We start from the raw sequence: 14,842 nt of genomic DNA, 5'->3' as shown, positions 1-14,842 counted from the left end.
TAAAGCCATTCCCCTGGATCATTCCAGATCTTGAAGTAGCTGCATGTGTTTCTAGTAGTGGCTACAAACATGTGTTTTTGCATAGGGCTGGCCGCAAGCCAGAAGATAACAAGATGCAGGAAGTAGGTCAGACAGGTAGGCCAAGTGGCTGGGAATGAACAGAGCCAGTGCCTGTGGCCAGGAAACCCACTCAAGAGGAGTCACCACAGAGGATTCAACTAAAACCCCTAAGGTAGCAGAGCCATGTGGGGTGGTGAGTGAAATGGCCAGAAAATTTAAACTAGGAATTCAAGAGAAGGTCTGAATGGGGTGAGTAGATCATTGACCCCAGAAGAGAGATTTAGAAAGGGACAGGAGGGCCGAGCGCGGTGGTTCACGCCTGTAATCTTAGCACTTTGGGAGGCCAAGACAAGCGGGTGACTTGAGGTCAGGAATTTGAGACCAGCCTGGCTAACATGGTGAAACCCCATCTCTACTAAAAATACAAAACTTAGCCAGGCATGGTGGTGGGCGCCCGTAATCCCAGCTACTTGGGAGGCTGGGGTGGGAGAATCACTTGAAACCAAGAGGCAGAGGTTGCAGTGAGCTGAGATCACGCCATTGCACTCCAGCCTGGGTGACAATAATGAGACTCCGACTCAAACAAAACAAAACAAAACAAAACAAAAACAAACGGACAGGAGGTGCCATGTGCTTACCTTCTGGAGGCTGGAGGAGTTCAGTTGAGTCTTGTCAATGATCTTCACAGCTACCTGAGGATGAGACAAAAAAGCCCCAAATCACTTCTCTGACTAGGCAAAATCCAGGATTCCAATCTACTTCCTCCTTTATATTTCGCACTCCTTTTCATCCCACAGCTTTTTGCACCCCTATATCTCAGATCTCATTTCTGCCAGATAAACAAGAGGTTGGCTGCAGTAGTAGTCCCATCACCACCTGCTGGAGTGTCAACAGGGCTGGGAGGTGCTGCCATGTCCCTAGTCCCAGTGCTCACCTCTTTCCCAGTCAGGATGTGTCGGGCCAACTTCACCTTGGCAAAGTTACCCTTGCCAATGGTCTTGAGGAGCCGGTAGTTTCCAATGTGGGGCTGCTCATCAGCAGAGGTGGCTGAGTTGCGGCCCCGAATCATGTTGGACTTACTGCTGGGCTTGGAGTCAAGGTGTCCCAAGGTGGGCTGCAGGGTAGAAACAGAGATACCATTACAAGCTACACTTCCAGTCCTCTAAACACTCTCTGCAAAATATATAAGGGAGGAGGGTGCAGGGGCAGACTCCAGGGGGCTGGTAGGCATGTGAAGAATCACAGGACAGGAGAAGAAAGGAGAGGGGGCTGAGATGACAGCCAGTCTTCACTCCAAAGGAGCACATCATAAGGTCCAGTGCCCAGATCCTGTGGGTGGCAAAGCTCAGGAGCAGAGCTGTCCCATCACTGGCTCCCTGAACCTCCACTGGCAACACAACAGCTCATCTGGCTCAGGAGGGAGAGCCGGTACCCCACTTCCCACTATGCTGCCTGTGCACACTGCGAGAAGACTGCATCTCAAAGTCATGGTAGCAACATGGTCATAACTGCTTCAATGCCCTCATTGCCACCCGAAACTTACATGAACCTTTATTATTTATTTATTTATTTATTATTTTGAGACAGAGCTTTGCTCTTGTTGCCCAGGCTGCAGTGCAACGGTGCAATCTCAGCTCGCCGCAACCTCCGCCTCCTGGGTTTAAGCAATTCTCCCACCTCAGCATCCCGAGTAGCTGGGATTACAGTCACACACCACCACGCCCGGCTAATTTTGTATTTTTAGTAGAGACGGGGTTTCTCCATGTTTCTCAGGCTGGTCTCAGACTCTCGACCTCAGGTGATCCGCCCGCCTTGGCCTCCCAAAGTGCTGGGATTACAGGTGTGAGCCACCGCGCCTGGCCATAATAACCTTGTTAGGTAGAAATGTAGTAGCCCTCCCTGTATGGAAGGACTGCGTGGCCTGAAGTTAAACCCGAGTCTCCTGCGTGGGAGACGAAATTCTGCCGCTGAACTACCAATGCCCCACCGAACCTTTATTATTTATCACTTTACATTTATTTGCTGTCTCTCCCAGTAAGAATGGAAGCACATGAAAGCAGGCATATATTCTTTATTCACTGATAGATCCCAGCACTTAAAGAGAGACTGGCTTATGTTTGCTGCTCAATGAGTACTTGTACAATGAAATAACTGAATGACTACGTCTGAGCAAGGCAGCAGTCTGCCCTGCTCTGCCCTCCTAGATCAAATGAGGGGATGAGGATGCAGAAGCTACAATGACCAGCACTGAACAGGCATATAAACATAATACAGGTTGAATATCCTTTATCCAAAATGCTTAGGAACAGAAACGTGTCAGATTTTTGATCGTTTTGAATTTTGGAATATTTGCATATACATAATCAGATATCTCAGGGATGGGACCCAAGTCTAAACGTTTATTTTTCACGTATACATTATATGCATGGCCTGAAGGTAATTTCATATTTTAAAATAATTTTGTTCAGGAAACAAAGTGATTGAATTTTGATTATAACCTGTCATATGGGGTTACGTGTAGAAGTTTCCACTTGTGGCATCATGCTGGCACTCAAAAAGTTTAGAGTTTGGAGCATTTTTGCTTCTGGATTACGGATGTTCAACCTGTACAAAAAGGGTATGGTCTAGACAAAAAACATGTATCTACGTGAAGACGTGTACATTCCTCAAAGTGCTAAACACAGACTATGTGAGCCAGCAATTCCGCTCCTCAGTATATACAAAAGATAAATGAAAACATAAATCCACAAAAAACCTGTAACCAAGGTTCATAGCACCATAATCCATAATAGTCAAAAAGTGGAAACAATTCAAATGCCCATCAGCTGGATGAACAGATAAACAAACGTAGCATCTCCATACTGGGGAGTATTGGTTGGCAGTAAAAAAGAATATATGCTACAACACAGAAGAAACTTGAAAATGATGTTGAGTAAACAAAGCTGGTCATAAAGAACCACATATTGTATGATTCCATTTATATAAAATGCCCAGAACAGGCAAATCTATAGAGACAGAAAGTAGGTTAGTGGTTACTGAGAAGGATGGGGGAAATTTAAGGGTGACAACTAAGGAGTGTGGGGTTTCTTTTTGGGGTAATGAAAATATTCTAAAATTGATTGTGGTGATGGATACACAACTGTGAATTTAATAAAAGTCACTAATTTAAATTTCAAATGGATAAACTTATGGTATGTGAATTATCTCTCACAAAACTGTTCAGAGTCTGAGCCAGGCAAGGTGGCTCATGCCTAATAATCCCAGCACTTTAGAAGGCTAAGGCAGGAGGATCACTTGAGGTCAGGAACTCAAGACCAGCCTGGGCAACACAGGGAGACTCTGTCTCTAAAAAAAATTAAGAAATCTTGGGAGATTGAGGCCGGTTGATTGCTTGAGGTCAGGAGTTCGAGACCAGCCTGGCCAACATAGTAAAACCCTGTCTCTACTAAAAATACAAAAAATTAGCTGGGCGTGGTGGTAGGCGCCTGTCATCCCAGCTACTAGGGAGGCTGAGGCAGGAGAATCGCTTGAACCCGGGAGGAGGAGGTTACAGTGAGCTGAGATTGCACCACTGCACTCCAGCCTGGGCAGCAAGAGTGAAACTCTGTTTCAAAAAAATAAAATAAAATAAATTAAATTAAATTAAATTAAATTAAAAACAAATAAAGAAATCAACTGGGTGTGGTGGCACGCACCTATAGTCCCAGCTGCTCTGGAGGATGAGGCGGGAAGATCGCTTGAACCCAGGAGGAGTTCAAGGCTACAGTGACCCATGATCATGCCATTGTACTCCAGCCTGGGTGACAGAGTGAGACCCTGTCTCAAAACAAAAAACAAAAAACAAAACAAAAAAACCCCAACAAAACAAAAATGCAGAATCTGGTCTAACTCCTGATTAGAGCCCTGGTTTACAACTCACAAAGAACATCTGGTACGATCGCTCCAGCATACTGCAACGAAGCATATGAGGCCACAGCCTCATCCCAGAACCATCCAGAGCTGCCTTGGAAACTTCACGAAACAGTTTGGAGGGCAGCAGGGTGACCAGAGGAGTGTGAGTCAAAGTTCTTCCTTTCATGGCCCCTGTTGGCTCTAAGTGAAACACTCAAAAACCACAGAGAAAAAGAATGACTTGCTACTACTGCCCAAGGAACTGTCCAGCATTCCTAGGCAAGAACCTTGCTAGCCCAGCCAGATGCTTTTCAGGCAGAAATGACAGCAGCAAGTAAATTCAGTATCCTGATTCTGACATTTCCCCTTCTTCACTGTGCCCATGCAGGGCCTTTGCATAGTAGCTGCAGGGTGTCTTTTGGTGAGTTGTTTGACCAGATCCCAGAAACACATGGGGCTGAACCTTGGAGGAGAAAGATCCCATATATTTGGTAGATGTTTGAAGGGGGAGGCTCCTCACATCCCAGAAGAGGCCCTTTTAACTTCCTTCTTTCTGTCTTCCTCACCAACCATTGCATCTCCATGAAGCCCCCCAGCCCTTACTGTCTGCTCATTCCAGCCCACAGAGCTCTCTGGTGCTCTGTTCTCCATGCACCCTGTAGCTCACCTAAGACTGGTTGGTTCTCAAACAGTGTTTGCTAGACAAGTGAATTTTTAAATATCTGCTTTTTTCCCTTCCAAAGGATCTCTAGGGTTCACACCCCTTGGAGAGAAGGGCATTGCTGGCACCTGACTGGGCCAGTCTCCTGAAGGGTGCCCCAGCCCTATCCAGCAGGGTACTGAAAGCCTGGCCTCCTCAGGCTACCTTTTTCTCAGCCCCAGCTTCCCTTTCTGTGCTGCTAGACTGCTTCCCACTTTACTCAGTCTGCCTAAGGGGCAATGAACAGGAAAAACCTTCCTTCTGCCCCAACTCCTACGAGAGGAAGATGGGTGGGAAAGTTTCCTTGGCAACCTCTAGTTCACCTTCTAAGTTTGTTGTCACTCCCCTTTTCTCTGATGATGTAAGTCCAAGGCAGCAGGAAGCGTGACGGTCTCTAAGTTCTCAAAATCCAGACCAGGGATTTAGCATCTACCTGGGGACTTGGGCCTTTTGCCAGTTGAGACCAAATCTGGGCATCCCATGCCCATCCTGAGCTCTGCTCTGCCCATCCCTCTTGGTGAACCGAGGGGCCGGTCTGTGTGGCACAGGTCAGCATTCCCTGCCTGGCCCTGCTGCACACTGGGCCTCAAGGAGCTTAACAACCACAAGCAAGATTCTGCCACTCATTCTCCTCCTTTCTGGTTAAGACTGTAGATGTCGGAGATAACCTGCCAGGTTTCAAATCCTAAATCTGCCACCTATTCAGCACATACTAACTTTATTATTATTATCATCAACATCATCAAGTCAAGCACAGTGGCTCATGCCTTTACAGGCAGCACTTAGGGAAGCAGAGGCAGGAGGATAGCTTGAGCCCAAGAGTTCAAGACCTGCCATTCACAAAAAGGAAAAAAAAAAAAAGAATATATTTAAAAAGGCAATATAGCGAGACCCTCATTCACAAAAAGGAAACACACACACACACACACACAAAACCCCAAAACAGAACAACTGTAACATCAACATTGTCAAGAAGGAGGTGAGATTATTACAAATAGGGAAGAGAAGTACCCAAAAAACGACCGGTGGCCAATATTGCCAGACATCTGTGCCAGGCAGCGATCTTGAGGAACTCTGCAGTCCAACAGAACCAGGTTCAAGTCCTGTCTCCCCCACCTACAAGCTTTAATTTCCTTATCTGTAAAGTGGCAATAAACGTTCCCTACTTTACAAAAGTAGATGAGAGAACACATGTAAAACACCTTATCCAGTGTTCAGTAAGAGCAACCACTGTGTCCCCAAATACTACTGTCTGCCAATCCAGAAGTCTCACTATCAAAACAACCTTCCAAATCAAAGTTGAGCCCGCTAAGCCGGCTACAGCCCAGCTGGAGGCTGACAAGAGATGCTAGGGGCCTTTCCGCAAAAGGGGCCAGGTTGAGTGCCTGCTCTCCTCCAGACCTGGTGGACTGCCACACTCCCTCAACCTGTTGCTAGCTGACACCAGCACCTCTAGCCTTCAAAAGAGGGAAGAAGGGGAGTTAGGAACTCAAGACAGGGTCGCTGTGAAGGGCTGGTCCCACATTGGGTATCCAGGACAGGGAAAGAGAGGAGGTTCTGCTTGTTCAGGAGCCAGAGAAGCAATAAGCACTGATGCTTGCTCTTTGATCCCTTGCTCCAAAGTCACCAACCCACTTTTCAGGACTGAACCATCCAACTCACAGGACTCCAAGTGCTCAATCCTTCCCTTACTTACCCCTGCACTCCCTCTTCTATGCTGTAATATGTTTCCCACAGCAGGGATGTGAGCCAGGGTAAGGAGGCAAGCCACTGGGAGGAAGCAGACAAAAGAGAACGGGAAAAGAGGAGAAAGTCTCCAACAGAAATGCTTCTTGGGGTAAGGCCCCAAGTGAGGCAACTTCCTCACCTAGCTGCTTCCCTGAAGGATAAAGTGGTAAGAGTATGCAGTGGCTAATATGGAAAGAGAGTTTCCCTTTTTGGGTTCTGGCTGCACCACTCAGCTTGGCCCTGGGTCTCACCAACAGGATGGCAGGCTGAGGATTAGCTACCCTACTAGGCCAACTCAACAGGACCTGGCGAAAACCATGTTCTCCCCTCCACCACCTCCTCCCTGCTTATAGTAAGATGTGGCACACCAGGCACTCCCAAAGCTCTGGCCTATATCATACTCCAGGCAGGCCCTAAAGGATGGAGGAGGTCTGTCGAGAGGAGCCCCTATGGCTCTCAAGTAGCCTTTAGGAAGAATAAGGGGTCACCCTGCAAGGCAGTTATCTGGAACCAAAAGGCAAACCAAGCAGTTACTAAGCAGGCCTGATTCAGAAGTAGGGCTGAAACAGCTTTGGGGTCTGCTACTGAGAGGAAGAGAAGGCAGGACATGGAGGAGAAAATAAAAAGACAGTTTGGCATCCACTGGGCCTGTCAGGCCCTTTCCGCCTGGGATCTCAGACTTGGCCTAGGTGTGTTGTCAGGCTTGCCCGGAAGACAGCCGCCACCCCGAGAGGCCTGGCGCTGACTCAGGTAGGCAAGGCCCCTGCCCTAATGCTGGAGGCTCCTACCAACAGTTGTCCCGTGGAGAAGCTCATGCTTTGGGACTCTGCCTTCAGGGCTGGCCTCAAGTGTCCTTTGGCTTCCCGAGGGCTGAGAAGGGGCCAAACCAGGAGAGGTGATACTCCCTGGCCAGAAGCAGAGTAAGCCGGGTCCTACAGAGTGGGGAGAGAAGAGTATCCCTTGGGCACCGGCCCTGGGTGACAGCCCTAGATCCTAGGCTCCCCCTCAATGTAGCACCAGAACATCCTCTCTGAGGCCTCGGGACTCTGCCTCCCACCAGTCCCTCCTCACCCACTTGTCAAGCCGCTTGTTCCCAGAGGAGACTCTTCTGGTATGTGCCCCCTCTTCCTTTCCTAGTCAATGCCACTTCCACATCTGGACAGCCTTCCCATGAATATTACTATGCTGGACTCAGGCAGGGCGCCACTTAGCAACTCTCTAAAGATCCTATGTTTGAGGTGAGAAGGAAGAAAGAGGAGGAGGCAATCCTAGAGTAAAAAGGGGGACAACATACCAGACTGGAGAAAGGGAAAAGGACTACCAGCGACTTCCATTCAGCAGAGCCCACAGCAGAACCTGTCAGGCAGCGAGGGCAAAGTACAGAGGCCGGGAAGAGCCAGGCCCAGGGCGGGGGCTGCAGGCTCAGCCAGCCACCCTTACTCAGCCGGAGCAGGCGACACCTTCCACCACCTCCTCAGTGAAAAGTAGCTAAGCAGCCAGGCCGAGCGGTTCCTGCCTGGGAACCTGGACGGTGTCGCAACCGAAACCACCACTAGCAGAGAGAGACTGAGTTTGGCAAGGAGAGCAACAGGGACAAAGCCCCGCTGGCTTCTCAAGGGCCAGAAGCCTGGTGGTAAGGAAGTGCGTGCAATTCCAGTACAGTACACCAGAAGCAAGGTGGGAGGGAAGGGGCAGGAGGGGAATAGGGCAGGAAAGGAGACAGAGAGAGAAAGAGGCGGGTTTAGATCAACTTCCTTCTCCCCTCCCCCTCCCTACCTCCCCGGAAGTGGGCAGCCCCACCCTCCCCAAGGTGCTTTGCTGGGTAACAGCTGGTGAGAGGGTGAGGAGACTCACTGCAGCCACGGCTGTCATAAAACCCTAGCTCACCTGTAGCAGGTGGGACCTGGGTAGGGGCAGATGACTTTAACAAAGCCTCCAATAGGGCTGGGGAGGAATATGTGTGACTCAGATGTGCTGACCCAGAGTGGCGGCCCTGCCAAAGACCAGCAAACTACCCCCTCAAGAACGAAGTAGGGAGGAGGGTAAGCAGAAACCAGCAAGCTGACAGTGGCGGATGGACCTCCTACTTCCTAAAAAAGCAGTGCTTAACCTTAGAACCATGCACATTCCACTTAGACACAAAATATTTTGGGCATAATTTCAGGGAGTTTGGGGACTCTATATAAAGCCCCCTAGAGGTAGGTCTGTTTTCTAGATTAAGAGCCTTTATCACTGATAGAGCATTCTATCAATGAAAAAATCATGTTTAATCCTAGATTTTGCCCAAAAGCTAGAAACAATCCAAATGTCTCTTCTAAGGGCCTTCCAGGCCTGCTTCTGAAAATTCATCCATCCCTAGGTTCTCACTCACCCAAGTCTCCAGTCTCCAGTTTCACCTTACCTTCAAAACAACACTGCTTTCTCAAGGAATTCCAAAGGCCTGGGATTCCTCACACTTTCCTCCTGCTAAGCCCCCACTATCTGGGCACATGGTGAGCACGGGGCAAGCTGGTTGTCTCTCATCTGGAGAAGACTCCCCTTCCAGACCAACGACCCCTGTCTATGTGCTGGTTGCAGCCTTGCCTCTGGTTCTCAGAACGATTTCTCATTCATCCCTGATTCTAGGCTAGGCTCTTTCTCATTAAGGAACTCTGTGACCTTTTCATGTTGGTAACCATTAACCCTCTAGGGAAGGGCAAAGCTTCCTCTGTGCTCTCACAGCACTTAAGCATATATCCCTGCAAGACGATGCTACTCAGGAATGGCCAAGAAATGTTTGCCTTACACATGAGCCCTGGCCAACAGATTCACATTTCTGATACTACTGTATGTCCACTTTGTTTTCTCCAAACACAGACCTACAGGGTAGGTAGTCTCCCCGTTTTCCATTGAGAAATTGGCATTCAGAGGTTATGAGACTTGCCCAAAATCTCACAGCTTCTCAGTACAGAGCTGGGGCCAGAGCCCAGAGCTTTTGTCACCATTTCAGCACTCTGCTGTTCCTGACAGTCAGTCCCCCTTACCAGTTTCTCATCAGCCCTTCTTTGATGCCTAGTTGTGCTCTCATTTCCCCCAAAAGATAAGCCTCTGGCTCCTCCTCCATAAGCTAGGAGGCAGAAGGTATGAAGGCTCAGGAAAGGCACTCGGGACAATGGGAATGACAATGTTTGATTCAGGCCAATGGTGGAGGGCTGTTTAAAGGCCTCTCCCTGGCCGGGCGCGGTGGCTCAAGCCTGTAATCCCAGCACTTTGGGAGGCCGAGACGGGCGGATCACGAGGTCAGGAGATCGAGACCATCCTGGCTAACATGGTGAAACCCCGTCTCTACTAAAAATACAAAAAACTAGCCGGGCGACGTGGCGGGCGCCTGTAGTCCCAGCTACTTGGGAGGCTGAGGCAGGAGAATGGCGTGAACCCGGGAGGCGGAGCTTGCAGTGAGCTGAGATCGGGCCACTGCACTCCAGCCTGGGCGGCAGAGCGAGACTCCGTCTCAAAAAAAAAAAAAAAAAAAAAAAAAAAAAAAAAAAAATAAAGGCCTCTCCCAGTGGTCCCACAGCAACCCTTTCCTTTTCCCAGCCCCTGAAAAGTAGGCCCTGACTTCACTGGTAGACTGAGAACCAGAGCAGGATCAAACAGCTTCATTTTTCCAGTCCCTTCAGTTTTCTAGGGCTTTGCAATGTGACAGAAGGACTGTTTCCTCAATCCTATTTGTGGGAGACAGTAAGGGGTTTTGCAAACGGAGGAAATACAAAGCACTGACCTCAAACAGAAAGGCTGGGAAGAGATAGGGTAGGATTTAGATAAAAAGTCACATGGGGGCCAGGCACGGTGGCTCACGCCTGTAATCCCAGCACTTTGAGAGGCCGAGGAGGGTGGATCACTTGAGGTCAGGAGTTCGAGACCAGCCTGGGCAACATGGCAAAACCCCATCTCCACTAAAAATATAAAAATTTGCCGAGTATTGTGGCATGCTCCTGTAATCCCAGTTACTCAGAGGCTGAGGCATGAGAATTGCTTGCGCCTGGGAGGCGGAGGCTGCAGTGAGCACAGATTGCGCCACTGCACTCCAGCCTGGGCGACAGAGTGAGACTCTGTCTCAAAAAAAAAAAAAAAAGCCACATGGGGCTGAGCACTGTTGCTCGTGCCTTAATCCCAGCACTTTGGGAGGCCATGGTGGGAGGATGACTTGCACCTGGGAATTCGAGACAAGCCTGGGCAACATAGTGAGACCCTCTCTCTCCAAATTCAAAAATTAGCCAGGCATGGTGCCATGGGCCTGTAGTCTCAGCTACTCGGGAGGCTAAAGCAGGGTGACTGTTTCAGTCCAGGAGGTGGAGGTAACAGTGAGCTATGATCGTGCCACTGCACTCCAGCTTGGGTGACAGAATGACTCTTGTGACTCTTATTATTTTTTTTTGAGATGGAGTCTCACTCTGTTGCCCAGGCTAGAGTGCAGTGGTGTGATCTCGGCTCAGTGCAACCTCCACTTTCTGGGTTCAAGTGACTCTCCTGCCTCAGCCTTCCGAGTAGCTGGGATTACAGGAGCCTGCCACCACACTCAGCTAATTTTTAAATATTTTTAGTAGAGATGTAGGTTTCACCATGTTGGCCAGGATGGTCTCAATCTCCTGGCCCTGTGAACCGCCCACCTTGGCCTCCCAAAGTGCTGGGATTACAGGTCTGAGTCACCGCACCTGGCCTTTTTTTTTTTTTTTTTTTTGAGATGGAGTCTCGCTTTGTCACCCAGGCTGGAGTGCAGTGGCGTGATCTTGGCTCACTGCAACATCCGTCTCCTGGGTTCAAGTGATTCTTCTGCCTCAGCCTCCCAAGTAGCTGGGATTACAAGTACATGCCACCACATCCAGATAACTTTTGTATTTTTAGTAAGACGAGGTTTCACCACCTTGGCCAGGCTAGTCTTGAACTCCTGGCCTCAAGTAATCCACCCACCTCAGCCTCCCAAAGTGCTGGGATTACAGACATGAGCCACTAAGCCCAGTCTCCTTTTTTTTTTTTTTTTTTGAGACAAGGTATGACTCTATCGCCCGGGCTAGAGTGCAGCAGCATGATCTTGGCTCACTATAACCTCTGCCTCCTGGGCTCAATTCATCCTCCCACCTCAGCCTCCCAAGTAGCTGCAACTATAGGGCCACAGCAATATGCCCGGCTAATTTTTGTATTTTTTGTAGAGATAGGGTTTTGCCAGCTTGCCCAGGCTGGTACTGAACTCAACAATTCAAGCGATCTGCCCATCTTGGCCTCCCAAAGTGCGGGGATTATAGACATGAGCTACCACTCCCAGCATAAGACTGTCTCTTAAAAAAAGTCATGTGCCTGTGGCAAGTCCCTATTTATTAATTTATTTTTAGACAGGGTCTTATTCTGTTGCCTAGGCTGGAGTGCAGTGGTATGATCTTGGCTCACTGCAGTCTTCGTCTCCTGGGCTCAAGTGATCTTCCTCTTGAGCACCTGGGACTACAGGCATGTGCCACCAACCCCACTAATTTTTGTATATTTTGTACAGACAGGATATCACCATGTTGCCCAGGCTGGTCTCGAACTCCTTGGGCTCAAGCAATCCTCCCACCTTGGCCTCCTAAAGTGCTGGGATCACAGGAGTGAGCCATTGCGCATGGCCATATGGGACATTTGGTAACTGGGAGTTGGAGTCCCTTGTTTTTTAACCCTTCCTCCCTCACTGTATCCAGAAACCGTCTTTGCATCCTTTGATTCTGAGCAACTATGGTTATCAACTGCCAAGAGTCAATAAACCAGAGGAGCATTCAGTGTTGGAGAGCTTGTAATACTGGCAGGCATTCACCAGTGGAGAGCCTGGATGCTCCCACCCCCAAAATTAACTGTGACTGCTCCACTTGAGAAACAGCCACATTCCTTTACCATCCCACTGTAGATGGGAGGCAGGGGCTGCTCCCTCTTCCCAGCCAGGGTAGGAGGCTCCCTCACAAAGGATAACCAGAAAGCCTGCAACTTAAGTACAAAGCCAAAACCAAGGTGGTTTACTGCCCTTTAGCTCTCTGAGCTACAATCCTCAACACAAGGCAGGGAGATCAGCACTGCAGCCTGGCCCATGAGGCAGGCCAGGCCTCAAACTTGCCTGGGAAAAACCTGACATGGCAAAAGAGGTGAGAACAGAGAGCCACCTCCAGCTCACTCTCCTTCAGGCCTGGAAGCCACAATGCAAAGAGCACGCTCCAAATCTCTTGTCTTCAGAGCCACTTGAAATGCTGGGCTCCTCCTGAAAGTAGATTCTACTGAGCAACCAGGACTTTAGAGGCTTCCAGGACCACCTTCATCCCTGAGAATCTGCTTGCTGGGGTCTGGTCTCTAAATCCCCAACTACTGTTACCCTAGCAAACTTTTGTTCAACAGTATTCTGGAGCCCTGGCTCCAGTTGCAAAGCTCAGTGAGATCTGGCTCCTGCCTTCCAGAATCTTAGAAGAGGTAAACTATACAGAAAACTTACTAGAGTCGCTCTGCCCACCTCTGCTGCTTACCAGTTGACTGAACATGAGCAAAGTGACATAACTTCTCCAAATCTGTTCTTCATTTGGGACATAAAGATACTAGCTGGACCCATTTCACAGAATTGGAGGGAAGATTAAATGAGAAAATCTGGCCGGGCATGGTAGCTCACGCCCGTGATTCCAGGACTTTGGGAGGCCAAGGCAAGCAGATCCCTTGAGCCTAGGAGTTTGAGGCCAACATGGCGAAAAACCAGCTCTACAAAAAAACACAAAAATTAGCCAGGGTGTGGTGACATGTGCCTGTAATTCCAGCTACTTGGGAGGCTGATGTGGAAGGATCACCTGAGCCCAGGGAGGTAGGCTGAGGCTGCAGTGAGCCATGATCACACTGCGGCACTCCAGCCTGGGTGACAGAGTAAGACCCTGTCTCAAAACAAAAACAAAAAAAAAGAAAAAAGAAAATCCATGTCAGTGTTTACCATAGAACCTGGTGTTCAGGAATGTCTTGATGATGTATTCTATTATTATCTAGCTTCACTTTGGGGTAGGAACCATTGTTTCCCATCTCCAAGGGTTCTCTCTAGGCTCTGGGAAGAGCTACAATACCTAGAAACTTGACTGTAAGTACCAGTATAGCTAAGTTGATTCCTGTCATCCTGGTATTCCTTCTATAACAAGGAAAAGTCAGATTCTTGCCATGGCTGGGCCATCAGGCAAAGAAGACCCTCTTTCCTAACATAAAACCATCCTGGAGGAGGAGTAGGTGAATGACAAAGTGCCCATGCCTCTGCCCTCTGTGTGGCCCAGAGGATGATGACAGTGGTCCTGCCAGGGTTCTTCCCTTCTTCATCAGTTCCTTAACTCCCTCCTCCCAGAAAAGGTCCACAAAACAACTGATATACCAGTACCACATGGTGCCAAGGGCTGGGGGAAGCTCACACTGCCAGCCTCGCACTTTATGCGGTTCCTCCCATACCAGTGGGTTACCGTAACCATGGAGACCAACAAGTTCCTCCATATCACAGGAGAGCCAGCCTGCCAGTAGCCCAGGGCTCTGGGGGATGGGGGTGGTGGGGGTAGGCAGAAGGCAGCCTGCAGCACAGAGGTTTGGCTCACTTTACAGAGGACTGTGGGGAGGTAGCAGATCCTAACCAGTGCAGCTGAGGTGGCTGGGCTTCCTCTTAAGCTCGTTTTCTTTGCCTAGTATGTATGTTCTTGGCATATTTTCTGGGCTCTCTAGACACTGGGCCTCTCTTCCTAGCTCCACTGCTGTACACTGGGGATAATGGTGAAGGGTGCCGTTCCAGAGTTAGACCTGTGATAACCCAGCTCCACCGCTCTGCACGTGCACATACACAAAACATTGGAACAATACAGAAAAGATTAGCATGGCCCCTGTGCAAGGATGACACACAAATCTGTGAAGCATTCCTTTTTTTTTTTTTGAGACAAGAGTTTCGCTCTTGTTGCCCAGGCTAGAGTACAATGGTGCGATCTTGGCTCACCGCAACCTCCGCCTCCCGGGTTCAAGTGATTCTCCTGCCTCAGCCTCCCAAGTAACTGGGATTACAGGTATGCACCACCATGCCTGGCTAATTTTCCTCAGGTGATCCACCCAGCTCGGCCTCCCAAAGTACTGGGATTACAGGTGTGAGCTACTGAGCCCGGCCCATATTTTTTAAAAGATTAAAAATTTTATTATTTCAGGCTGGGCATGGTGGCTTATGCCTGTAATCCCAGCACTTTGGGAGGCCAAGGTAAGCAGATCACCCAAGGTCAGGAGTTCGAGACCAGCCTGGCCAATGTGGTGAAACCCCATCTCTACTAAAAATGCAAAAATTAGCAGGGTATGGTGGCACGTGCCTGTAATCCCAGCTACTAGGGAGGCTGAGGCACGAGAATCACTTGAACCTGGGAGGCAGAGGTTGCAGTGAGCCGAGATCACACCACTGCACTCCAGCCTGGGCCACAGAGGGAG

The 14,842-nt window shown here is 49.3% G+C and overlaps 1 protein-coding gene and 1 pseudogene across 9 annotated transcripts in view; one reads left to right on the top strand and one right to left on the bottom strand.

Moving 5' to 3' along the window:
• MARK2 (microtubule affinity regulating kinase 2) overlaps positions 1–14,842 on the bottom strand; it is a 75,680-nt gene that overhangs the window by 15,146 nt on the left and 45,692 nt on the right. For 6 of the 9 annotated variants that reach the window (XM_010376789.2, XM_010376785.2, XM_010376748.2 and 3 more), the window contains exons 2-3: positions 995–1,174; positions 699–752 (exon numbers count right to left, since the gene is read on the bottom strand). In XM_010376789.2, the coding sequence (XP_010375091.1) occupies positions 699–752; positions 995–1,174 (234 nt within the window). Of the gene's footprint in view, positions 1–698; positions 753–994; positions 1,175–6,347; positions 6,476–7,673; positions 8,128–14,842 lie in introns of those variants that run through there. The other 3 variants (XM_030917299.1, XM_030917301.1, XM_030917300.1) reach the window with 3 other exon arrangements.
• Positions 14,204–14,304, top strand: LOC115893703 (annotated as a pseudogene).

Source organism: Rhinopithecus roxellana, chromosome 15 (assembly GCF_007565055.1).
Source record: "Rhinopithecus roxellana isolate Shanxi Qingling chromosome 15, ASM756505v1, whole genome shotgun sequence".
Lineage (NCBI taxonomy): Eukaryota > Metazoa > Chordata > Mammalia > Primates > Cercopithecidae > Rhinopithecus > Rhinopithecus roxellana.
Note: the sequence above shows the minus strand (reverse complement) of the source record. Positions and strands in the feature narration are given on the sequence as shown.